This window comes from Melanerpes formicivorus, unplaced genomic scaffold, assembly GCF_026170545.1.
Source record: "Melanerpes formicivorus ecotype bairdi unplaced genomic scaffold, bMelFor1.0.p_v2 SCAF_45, whole genome shotgun sequence".
Lineage (NCBI taxonomy): Eukaryota > Metazoa > Chordata > Aves > Piciformes > Picidae > Melanerpes > Melanerpes formicivorus.
In genome coordinates this window covers 3,842,977-3,855,141 of record NW_027142397.1, presented here as the reverse complement: position 1 = coordinate 3,855,141, position 12,165 = coordinate 3,842,977, and the positions used below count along the sequence as shown (strand labels likewise).

At 58.4% G+C, this 12,165-nt stretch overlaps 1 protein-coding gene across 2 annotated transcripts in view; it reads left to right on the top strand.

Moving 5' to 3' along the window:
* Nucleotides 1–4,558, top strand: part of KIAA0319L (KIAA0319 like) — a 34,798-nt gene extending 30,240 nt beyond the window's left edge. For both annotated transcript variants that reach the window (XM_068159326.1, XM_068159327.1), the window contains exons 19-21: nt 368–458; nt 818–909; nt 2,781–4,558. In XM_068159326.1, coding sequence (XP_068015427.1) covers nt 368–458; nt 818–909; nt 2,781–2,968 — 371 coding nt within the window. In that variant the 3' untranslated portion in view covers nt 2,969–4,558. The remainder of the gene's footprint in view (nt 1–367; nt 459–817; nt 910–2,780) is intronic.
* The last annotated feature ends 7,607 nt before the right edge of the window (nt 4,559–12,165 follow it).

Below are 12,165 nucleotides of genomic sequence, written 5' to 3'. Positions count from 1 at the left end.
AGGAGATAGTCCTTGCCCTGGTGTCCTCATATGAGCCTCCTGTGCAGGCAATATTTGACCCTCTCAGTGAATACTCCTGAGGAGCTGAGTCTGGGTTTAGTGTACAGGTGGCACCTCTCTTCTGTTGTGCTCCTGCAGAGGCTTCCCTGCCAGGGGAAAGCAAGCACCATAAAGCAGCACCTGCTGGAAGGCGCCGGTGTGCAGTGCTGGATCTCCAGCCTCTGGCTTCCCGAGGTGGGCTGGTGGTGCTGCCAGTGGTGGATGCCAGCCTCCAGCTCTGCAAGGCTCAGGCCTTTCTCTTTCTTTACCAAGGTCAGGCATCTAAGAGTGCCAAACCAACATTCTCTGTGGGGTGTTTTGCTTTCAGAGTGGAGTGTGCTGTATGTGATCATTGCGTCCTTTGTCATCGTGGTTGCCCTTGGGATCTTCTCCTGGATGGTGATCTGCTGTTGCAAGAGGTGGGACTGAGGCTATAACCCTCACTCTGTCAGTGCTTCAGAGCCAAGTAGCTGCAGTAGGAGGTGAAAGATTGAAACCCATCATCCCAGCAGGTCACCTGCTTAGCCCTGGGATGTTGGTTTGTGTCACTTGGTGTTTCAAGGGAAGCGCTGAAGTCCTGCAACTCTGGGTTCAGTTAAGAAGCCAGATCTGGTTTAGCCTCTGAATGTGCAGCTGAAGCAGTGTCTTGAGTGGTTTGCTTTGTGATAGGGCCATAATCTGAAACAAGCAAGTACCCTGGCTTTGAAGCTCAGCTGGCTTTTTTTCTTCTGGCTCTTTTCAAGTGGCCTGCCTCATAATGCCTTTTCTTCCCCTCTAGACGAAAAGGGAAATCCAAGAGGAAAAGCAAATACAAGATTCTGGATGCAACAGATCAAGAAAGCCTGGAGCTAAAACCAAATCCCAAAGCAGGTAAAGCATGAGAGGCAAGAGCTCAGTGTCTCCAGAATGCTGACTAACAAGACCCTTCCTGTGGTGGGTTCCAAGGTATCAGCCTAAAACTATCACACTTCCTCAGTGGACTTAAAATCACAGGGTGAGACAGATGTGATGCTGGGCACTGACAGACAAGCCTCAGAAGATCTCAGAGCTTGTTCCAGATCTGTGTACAGGGTGTTTGGTTTAGAAGTTGAGGCTGAAACTGGCCTCATCCTAACATCTCCATATCACTGAAGTACTCAGGGGATGCACATAAGCTCTGCTGTGGCTTGATTCAGGGAGCCCAAACCTGGGCCTTGATTGTAACTTCTCTTGCTCTGAAGTTTTCTGCTGGGTTCTGGTAGTTTGTGTCTTGCCAATAGGCAGTTCCTTGACTTTGCTCTACAGCAAAGCACAAATTCAATGCTGAATCATTTCCCTGAACTGATCCACTCTGGGCCAGTGTCAACATCTGAAAGCAACCTGGCCTTGAACACCTCCAGGGAGGAGGCATCCACAACCTTCCTGGGCAACCTGTTGCAGCGTCTCACCACCCTCACTGGAAAGAATTTCTTCTTAATATCCAGGCTCAATCTCTCCTCTTTCAGCTCAAAGCCACTGCCCCTTGTGCAAAAAGTCCTTCCTCAGCTCTTCTGTAGCTCCCTTCAGGTACTGGAAGGCTGCTCTGAGGTCTCCTCAGCCTTCTCTGTATGCTGGGAGCACTTCAGCTGATGAAATCCCTGTTCCAAACAAGAAGATGCCTCCTGGGTTTGTTCCAGAGGAGGGGTTATTGTAACTGTACATGGAAAGTAGTCCCTGATCCTTGTTTGCTAGTGGAAAGCAGCTGCTCAGTATCACAGTGTAACTAACTAACTAAGGTTGGAAGAGACCTCGAGGATCATCGAGTCCAACCTATCAACTGCTCAGCCCAGTGCTGTCCCATTGAGTGCTGTTCCAGCAAAGTGAGCAGTGCCCAGCAGCAGCAGAGGAGGGCATTGCAGCCACAGAGCTGCTCAGGCAGTTCCCCTGAGCACCAGGCTGTCCCAGCTGCACCCACAGAGATACCCTTGAAGGAAACCCTGGGTGTGTTTTCCTCCCTCAGCACCCAGCTCTGCTTTCATCTGCCCATCTGTCACCTTGCTCTGAGGAGCCCAGTAAAGGCCTCATTGTTCTGCAGTCTGTGGCAAATGTGCCCCAACCATTTGCTCTCTGGTAACTGTGCTCATTTTGCTGCTTCTGAGGCTGGCTGCTGACTAAAGTAGTTTTTTGTTTGGTGGTTGTTTTCCCCCTGCTAGCTATGTCCAGGGAGCATGCTGCTCACAGAGGAAATGTTGCATTTCTCCAATGAGGAAAAGCTAAATTTAAATATTCCCTCTGCTGACAGGATCAGTAAATGTCTCTCTCCTGTCCTTGTGCATTAATCTAAACTCAGCCTGGCTCATTTCTCTCTCTCCCTTTGCAGGCAGGAGAAGCAGAGAGTAGGGAGGGTGATAAGAACAGAGGGAACTTCCCTCACACACCTGCAGGTTCTCCTCTCTACAGCCCTGGGAGAGCTTTCCAGGCAGTGCCCTGAGCAAAGTCAGCGAGACAAAGCTCCCACATGTCCTCACAGCCCCCTCTGCTAACACAATTTGCCTTTCTCCCTGTTTGTTGTGCTTTGCACTGTGCTGAGGTGTCAGTGTGGCCTCTGTTACACCAAAGCATCTCAAACAGCATCACATGGGCTTCAGCATTCGAGGGGATAAAGGGGCACACAGAGGAAGCCTGATGAGGCCGCCCCTTTAGCGTGGCAGGGGGTGGAACAAGGGGAGGCTGCTGACCATCATTAGAAGTATTCCTAACCTGGGAATCTCTCTCTTTCCAAGGGGGCAGACAGAAATCCCAGGTCCTCAACACTAGCCTGATGCATTCAGAGTCTGAGCTGGACAGCGATGAAGCCATCTTCACCTGGCCTGACCGTGAGAAAGGGAAGCTGCTCCGCAGCCAGAACGGCTCCGTGCGCAACGGACAAGTGATGCTCAAACCCAAGAACCAGAGGGAGGAGATCCTCTAGGACCCCTCAGGTGGCCATTTGCTGGAGCTCAGTGGGAAAGGCCACTCCTGCCCCTAGCCTGCCAGGGCCTTTGGTGGCCCTTTCGATGAGGACAACGCTGCTAACTCGTTTCACAGAAAATAACTGTTCTTTGTGTGGGTTTCTTTTCATTCAGTTCAAACTGGCTGTACTTGAATTTGACCTTCAAGGGAAATCAAAGGGAGGAGAAGGCAGCTGTGAAGCCCAGGCCAGGTGTCATAGAGAAGACAGCTGGCATCTGGAGAGCAGCAGGACAGAACCACTTGAAGCAACTGTGAATGCCCAGGGCCCTCCTAGCCCACCTCGGACTGCAGTGGAGGAAACACCCATGGACTTCCAGCTCAGTTGCCCTGGGAGCTCCTTGGAGAAGGAAGGTCCAGGCTGTGCTTTCAGTTGTGCTCTGAGCTCCCTTCAGACTCCAGTAGCCTACCACAGGCTGCTGCTTCTGTCCAACAGCTTTCTCCTCTTTTACTCCCACCTTCCCTAATAGTTTAAGCACTATTTTAATTTAGACTTGTCCTCTCACATGCACTTGGCTGTGTTTGGAGTGTAGGGGAGGGGGGGATCTAAACACTCTGGTCACACTCCATCAGCTTGCAGGTAGGAAAGGGGTTTGTAGCTCTTCTACATTACTGTCAGGCTTTTCTGCCTGGGAGTGTTGATGACACGGTGCCCATTCACACCTGAGAAGCTGATCTGGCTGGGCTAGGAGACCTCTCCTGCAGCAAGCTCTCCCACTGGGTACCAGAGCTGGGAGGGGACACCCACCTTTGGTACCTTTGTTTTTGTCTAAAGTCTGGCTCAATCCAAAGCTGTGAGATGTTGTCCAGTGTCCCCAGCACTTTGTTGGTCACCAAGCCGTCCGTGAGCCTGGACACTGACCCCGTCTCAGTTCTCAAACACTAGATCCTGTGGTTTGTTGGGGTCTTGGGGAGGGGGAGGTTGGGTTTTGGTTTGTGGGTTTGGGGTTTGGTTTTTTGTTTTCCTGGACATTTGCACAACCCAGGCAAACAGAACTTGGTCTCTTCAGTTCCCAGCAGCTGGCTGCTCCCTCTGGCTGGCAGCTGAGTGGCTGCAGAGCCCTGTGTGCAACACAGCGTGAGGTGCACTCAGTGTCCTTCAGTGGATGGAGAAGGGAACTCTGTGGCTGAGGGCATGACAGTGAGTGCCAGCAGCAAGTGGCCATGACTCTGCTGCCTGGAGGCAGGAGTGGTTGGTCCTCTCCTATACCTGTTCCTCTCCCTCACTGTGCTGCTTTCATGAGCTGCACCCCTGTCCTGGGGCAGAACCCAGCCTCTTGCTGGCACGAAGGATGCCAGTGCTCCTCTCTGGGTGGGTGGCTGGGCAGTTCATTGCCTTTCTTTGTGTTTAATTTAAGAACTGGAACCTTGTTTAATTGGCTTTTACTGGGGGGTTGGTTCTTTGGTTTGGATTTTTTGTTTTTTGAGCTGTGAAAGCCAAAAGGCTTCAACTTCCTTGGTTGTATTTATATTGCTGCACTACTGATCTGTGTTGAGCTAGATGAAGATTAAACACTATTGAAGGCGATGGAATCTCCCCTCGCTGAATGTAGTCCTGGCTGCTGCTGACTTGATTTGTCTGGACAATCAGCTCTTCTCCTCAGGCACCGGCTCTGCAGCCTGCTGCTCTCCTGAGGACTCAAACATTAGCCTCCTGCCCTCCCAACTCGGCCAGGCACAGGGCTTGCCTCTTGCCACAGGCCACCCCCCAGCCTGTCTGGCACTCAGCTGGTGCTCCAAGCATGGCTTCCCCTTCCCAGGCTGCTCCTGCACCCTCTCTCCCAACAGCTCCTTCCCCCCAAGCCCAAATGGGACCACACACAGGGCTGGCTGACGCTGGGATGCTCCCTGTGGTGTGCCTCAAAGGGGCAGAACCAGGCTGTGAGCTGTACTGTGGCTGGACACTTAACTCTTGGGTGCCACCACTCTCTGATGTGCTTCCCTCCATGTGGGTGGCAGATGAACAAACTGTGAGAAAAGGAGGTTCTGAAGCTGCAGGGATGGATCAGATGTGCTGGGGCTGTTACAGGAGAGCTGTTGGTCTTTGGTTGATTTTTTTGGTCCTTGGGGCTTGTTCTTTTTCAGCCACTTTCTCCTGCCCATGCAGGGAAGCCCCTGCTGCAGTGGCTCAGAGCTGTGTGCAGTGGTTCAGCCATGGCTGCTGCAGAGATCAGTGCCCTCAGAGGAGATGCAGCTTGTGCTTCCAGCCAGCCTGGCTGCTGCTCAGGCAAAGGGAACTGGAAGCTGTGCAGCTGTTGCCAGCACCACCTTGCTTTATAAAGCCAGGGTATTTCCTTTGCCCCCAGGCTCCCCTGGGTGGGGATCCAGCACCGGGGCTGGGGCGCTGCGGTCAGCGGCAGCACCGAGCGCTCGCTCTGGGCAGCTGCCTCACTCCCCATTTGTCATCACCCAGCAGAGCAGGTTGGTGACAGAGCACAGCCAAGCTGCGGGAGGCTCCCGGCTCCCATTAGCATTCCCTGGCTGTGCAGCCTCTTCCTAGCTCCACGTGTTAACCCTCGGTGTCACTGAGCCCTCAACAGGCTGCCAGCAGCAGGGACGCTCAGCCCCCACACCCCGGCTGCGGGGCAGTGCAAACGAAGCTGCTGAGACCCTCCCAGGCTGAAGCAGGAGATATTGGCCCAGTGTAGCACACCCACCCACCCCCCCGACCGCAGGGATGGGGTGGCTGCCTGCTTTAGCACCCTGCTAATGCAGAGCTCTCCCAAGGTGTGCATGGGCAGAGCACAGGCATGACTCCGGAGCCCTCCCCGGCCTCTCCTGCTCCGTGGCATCACTACCATCGCTGCTGGCTTGTTCCCCGAGCTCCTGGAGCAGGGCTGACCTTGCTGGGGATGGTTTCTGCATTGCTATGCTTGGTGATTCCACAATTAGAGGCATGGGCAACGAGTTACCCATGTGTGGAAGTTAAAAGCTGAGACATCTGTCAGATGATCCATCAGCTTTGCTTGATTTTGTTTTCTTCCTCTGGTTAAGGTGTCCGAGGCCACTGCTGGGTTCTAGTTTTGAAAGAGTTTTCTCTTCAACCTTTTTCCTTCCTGTTGCTCTTCTGTGTAGCAGAGGCTGCCCAGCTCAGGTCCAGCAGTGTTTGTGGACTGCAGTGTTACCTGGGGCATGGCTAAAAGTAATTCATGTTCCCTTTTCTAACAAAATGTTTCTTGCAAATGAAGAAGGAAGATGTTTTGCTGCTGCCCAGCCTGCTGCTTTTTTCTCCCACTTGCAGCTGTTGGATGGTTCCTCCTGAGGCCACTGCACTCCATGTGTAAGAGCTGGAACTTCTCCCTTGTTCCTCTTGCTCACTGCCTGGTGTCAGGGTGCCATGTGGGGGCTGCTGGACAAGGGGCTGCCTTTGCTCCAACCACTGGAGCTCGTGGTGGGGCTCCAGTGCCAGTGCAGTGAAGGGAGCTGCCAGGAGCCTGCTTGACAGGTGGCCAAGTCCTCTCCTTGCTCGGTGACCGGCACAGCAACCTCTGCGTGCTGGGAGCTGTGCTGTGTGCGGGGAGTGGGAGATGCTGAGCCTCATGCTATGGCCTCGTGTTTTGACCCCTGGTTTATCTGCCCCTGCCTTAGCACAACCACCACTTGCTTCTGCTACTTGAAGTCAACTTTCAGCCTGAGCCCGGGAGGGCCCCTGATCTGCCGCTGTCCAGGTAGGGAGTATGTCTGTTCTTGTCTGCGAAGTTCACTGTCATGCAAAAGAGCCTCCAGAGGAGCCCCAGGCTGCTGGGTATTTGGAGCCACAGAGGGCTTCTTGCAGGGGTGTTGCAGCTCAGGAAACTGAGGCAGTGGTGACCGTGCCAGGGCAGCAGCTCAAGGACTCGGCTCACGCTGTCCTGGAGTTTTGGCGGCTGCTAGCCGGGGAGCTCCTGGAGTCCCTTGGGGGGATGCGTGGAGCCCCCTGGGGAAGGGGGTGCGTGGATGCGACACGGTGACGCTGCAGATGCCTGGGAGCAGGGAGCTCGGCGGAGCTGCAAATCCAGCCCCGAGCTCGCCGCTCCGAGCTCGCCGAGCAGCGCCCGTGACTGGGAGGAGTTAAAGCAGCAGAAGGCTCCTGCGGGAGCCCCGGGGGCGCTCCGGGGTTTTTCTCTCCGCACGTTCTCACCCCTCTGCTTGCGCTGTCCTTGCTCCGACCATGTGAATTTGGCTCCGCTCCCCAGCGCCTTCCCTGTCATCAGGATTCCCTGAGCTGCTGCTGCTTTACCTCTCCCAGCCGGGTTCTCCCCGGCCTCGGGAGCTCCCACACCCTGCAGCCACGGGGGTGACACGGTGACGGTACCGACCTGCTCCTTCAGTATCCCCGGCATGATGAGTGTGGGCGAGCAAAGGGCAATGCAGGGATGCTAGTGGCTTACTGGGGACAGTGTGGCTTTGCCAGCACCCCGACATGCCCCCCTCAGCACAGGAGCTGCCCCCGGAGCTGTGCCAGGGGGGCAAAGCTGGGACAGGAGGCTGGGATTTGCAGGGGGCTCGGCTGGAGGAGCGACCCTGTGCTGGCTGCGTTCCCAATGGGAACTGGTGATCCTGGCACAGCCCTCCCTGCTCCCCACACCCAGCACAGACCCTGTGTTTGTCTCTGGGTCACCACGGGCCCCCCGGATTTGCCATAGGCGCTCTGTGGGGAGCAGAGCTGGCTTGGCATGGGGGCTGTGCACAGGGGCACCCCCTGCTCCCGCCCTCCCAGTGCTCATCCTGCTGAAGCAGGGCCCTGAGGGGCATCAGGGCGTGTTGTGTGTGCAGCATCACCCATGGGCAGTGTCCTCATCCATCTATCCCTCACTCCACCCTTCCACCCTCCCTCCGTCCTTCGGTCTGTCCATCCACCCGGGGCCCCTGCTCCCCGTGAGTCCATCTTTCCATTGTTCACACAATCTCTTTTCCATGCTGGGTGCCAAGGTCTCCCTGCTTGCTCCTGCCTGCCCCAGTATATTTAGCTGCCTCTCAGCCTCTACCTTTCCTTATATAGGAGAGGCCCAACGAGTTTCTCACTCCTGTTATTAACAGCCCGAGAGGAGCTCCGAGGAGGCTGCCAAAAATAGCAGGCAAACAGAGTGCACCCGGGGTGGGGAGGGTGGTGTGGCGGGCAGGGAGCTGCTGGGGCTGCCACGCTGCTTTTTCTGGCTTTTCCCTTTGGGAACCACAATAAGGTATCTTCTGGCATCCTGCCCCCCGCCCCCTGCCATCCCAGCCCTAAGCAGCGGGTTCCCCTCACCCTGCCAGCTTTCTGCAGGCAGAGGTAGGACTGGTCGCACAGTAGGCAAAGCAGACCCTGTGCCCCCTGGGCTTTGTTGCTCTGTGTGCTGGAGCAGCTGCCCTGTGGCTCTTGGGGACACCCAGAGTGTGTGGCCTGGGGTAGCCTGGGGATCCCCACGGGGTGCCGCTGGTGCTGGTTGCAGTGGTGCGAAGTGTCACCCTCTCGAGTACCCCCCGGGCTCTGCTTCACCCTCCAAGCTGCCCCCTGCTGCTGCCGGGCCCAGCCATGCATGCCAGATATGCCCCAGGCATTGCTCTGGGACCCTGTCCGGGCACCCCGGGGGACACAGGGCAGGCGGTGAGGGACAGAGGTGGCTGGCTGGCTGCATGCCAATGGCTGCTTCATCCAGGAGGGAGACGGTTTCTCAGCAGTGATCACCCACGCAGCATCCCCGGAGCTGGGCACACCGTGAATCGTGGGCCAGGGGCACCGAGCTCGGAATGGTGCCTGCGAGGAGGGGGCTGCAGGGATGCCCAGAGAGTAGAGGGTCTTCCTCTGCGCCTGGAGGCATCCGCATCTCAGCCAGGGTCTGCCTTAAATCCCTCCCTCCCTTCCTCCCTGGCGAGGAACTTCTCTCGCTGAACTGGAGGATGCTGCAAGCTCCTGCGGACGAGCCGGAGGAGTCCTGTGGCAAAGTCAAGGCAAGCGGGGAAGCAGCGTGGCCGTGCCGGGTGTCACCGCTGCCGCTGCCACCAGCCGAGGCTCTCTACCCGGCCGGTGTCACCTCCAGGACCGTAAGTGGCCATGCGGGGCGGGAGGTGCGGGGTCTGCGGGGGGCAGCGGGGATTTCCCCACCAGCAGCGTTTAACCTTCAGCGAGCCCGGCTGGTGCCGAGCTGGGGCTGCTGCTGCTGTTGGCAGCCCCGTGCTCAGCTCCTGGCAGCAGCTCGGAGGGGGCAGCCCTGGGGCTGGGGGTCACGGGTGTCCCCCCATCGCTTTGGGCCAACGCAGGTGGAGGAGAGGGGACAGCAGCAAACTCTTTGTGGGTTTGGGGGGGAAGCAATGGGGCAGCCCTGGCAGGTTCTGGCTGCAGGAGGGCGGTGGGTGCTCGGCTCTGTGGGTGGTCAACCCCTCCCCAGGGAGCTTGGGGTGCCCTCAGCCCCGTGAAGCAGGGACACTCCATGCTGGTGGGATGGGGTGGGAAGGGAAGCCCAACTCCTGGGCACCTCAGTGTCATGTTTTGGACATGGATGAACCTCAGTGTCATATTTTGGATGTGCCTGGGGGGGAGACCTGACCACCACACCTAGGGGCTCCCAGGCCACCTGCCCTCAGCCCCAAAACAGGCACTGTCCACAGGGCAGCAGCACAGGGGCTGGGGTGTTCCTCCAGCCCCTCTCCTCCAGCGTTGCCCTCACACCCACCTTCCTCCTCCTCCTCCTCACTGGGCCTCTTTTAAGCCACACAGCGACTAGAGTTGCTGCTGCAGTGGGTTTGCTGGGGATGGATGAGCTTGGGGGGAGCTGTTTGGGGGAGGGGAGGGGAGGGGGGGTTGTTAGTAATAAACAGTAAAACTTGGAAAGGCCCCTGAGAGACAGCAACTGCAGAGCACAGCCAGGCTGGGGGGAGCAGGGAAAAAAGATGCTTCCTTTTATAGACAGACTGGGGCTGTTGGGTGCCGTGTGAGCGCCTGGGTGCTACCATGGCTGGCCCCAGCAGCTCCTCTGCCTCCCTCCTGCAAGACCATTTGCTCCTGGTACCCTCAAAGCTGCCCTGCTCAAGGCAGGGAGCTGGGCACTGCCCAGGCTGGGGGCTCCTGGCCAGCACCGGGGCATGGAGGAGCTACGGCAGAGAGGCTACCCCAGGGCTGAGCTCCCCGGAGGGCTTCAGCCTGGGGACATTTCTGCAGCTGACAAGGGCAGCGGGGGGGCTGGGGAGGGCTTGGTGCCGCCTGTGGCCGTGGGACACCCCTAAAGCTGCAGGGGAGCTCGTAGTGAGGACTGGGAACATCTGGGCACAAAGGGTGATGGGGCAGGGTGTGGGTGGGGGGTGGGAGCGGGCAGGGGTGGCCAAGGCTGGGGCTGGGGGAGGTGGAGCTGCCCAGATACGGTGAGCATCCCGCAGTGCTGGGTGCGGACCTCCAAGGTCACCAGGAGAGCCCAGCTAAGGGAGGCAGGGAGTGTGCAGTGGGATGGGGCTGCGTGGGCACCCAAACCGGGGCACCTCTAGCACCACAGTCCTGGGAGGCTGCCCAAGGTCAGCGGAGGTGGCTGGAGCGGATCAAGGCTGGGGTGTGAGATCCCTGACCCTGTGTCCTGGCTCTGGGGGCTGGGCATAGGCACAGCCCCCAGCTTTAGGGTCTTGCAGCACGCTGCCACATCCTGGACTCCCCTGCACCCCTAGGCAGAACTGTGTGGCACAATCCCTCTGTGCTGTGGGGCTGGTGGTGCCCAAAGGGTTAAGTGAGCACAACTCTGCAGCCTTCAGCCTCGGGACACCCACTCAGCCTGCTCTTTTGGGGGACAGGGGTGCTGCTCCATCTCCACATGCTCTGCTGCAGGGCTGGGCACCTGGGTCCTGGGAACTGCGTCCCTGGAGTCCCCAGCACCGCACCCCTGGGCTCTGGCTCTGCGGCAGGTCCTGGGGTGCCGGCAGATAAGCCTGAGGGGTCTGTGGCCACGCTGGCGACAGCCCTGTGCCCCACATCAATGGAGGGGGACTTGAGGGGCCACAGAGCAGTGTCTCTGCTGCTTGTGGGCACCACGAGTGGGGCCAGCGCAGTGAGCGTGCACTTGGCACCCCCCCGGGCTCCTTGCAGGGAGCTGCAGCGCTTGTGGCCATGGCTCCCAGCGCTGAGTCACGGCCACAGCGGGCCTGGCCAGTCCCCTGTTCCCCCTGCCTGCATCCTGAGCCCACCTTGTCCCCTGGCCAGGGAGGGAGCATGGCTGGGCCCCCCAGGCTGGCTCCCTGCACCCACCATTGTACCCCTCTGGCTGCCAGTTTAGGGGTAGGAAGGTCACTGGGGTCGAGGCACAACTGGAGAGTGGTGACACCTGCCTGCTCCATCACCTTGCCCTGGCCATCCTGTGGGGAGCTCCCCCACAACCCCCTTAGGGTCTCCAGTCCCTGAGATCTCAGGTGAACCCTCTTCCCATGGGCAAAAGCACCTCCAGCTTCCCCTGGGCAGAGCTGTGATCTGGGAAGGGCAGGGGGAGGACCTGGACCCTGGAGTCCTATTCCAAATGAGGTGGATCCCTCCCTGCCCTATGCTGGTCCTGGCTGCACTGAGCTGCAGCCACTGCTGTAGCACCGGGTCTGCAGCAGGGAGAGGGACAGGGGACTGCAGGGTGCGGGGGCAGTGCAGGATGGCAGTGGGAGTGCAGCTGGTACATCCTGACTTGGTGCAGCAGCAGTGGGGACCCCTCCTGCAGAAGTGGCTGTGAGCACAGGCATCCAGCCTTGCGACCCATGCTGGCCCCTGTTTGCTCACGGGGCATAGTGCCTTGGGGGTGCAGCCCTGCACAGTGCCCCTCTCCCAACTGCTGAGCCTCAGACACATTCTGGAGCATCCCACCAAGCACAGCTTCTGGCCACCCTCTCCCCAAACACAGGAGTCCCCTTGCTCTGGCATGGCCCCAGGCACTGGGGGCTGTGTGGGCAGTGCCCCTGTTGGGGACATACCTGGGACTGGGTGGGCAGAAGGTGACACCTGCAGCCCCTGCCTGGCTTCCGGGTTCAGCGTGGTCACCAGCTCAAGGAATCCACCAGCTGGAACTAGTGGGTGCTGCTGGCAGCAGTGGGCAGCCTCAGGCCTGGCGTGCCCAGCCCCCTGCCACCCGCCTCTCCCTCCCAACCCTACATACTTCTTCATATGCCCATATGGAGTCGGCCGGCGTTATGGAATGTTAAGAAGTATGTATCCTTGGGTTGGGACCCCCATGCCAGGACCCT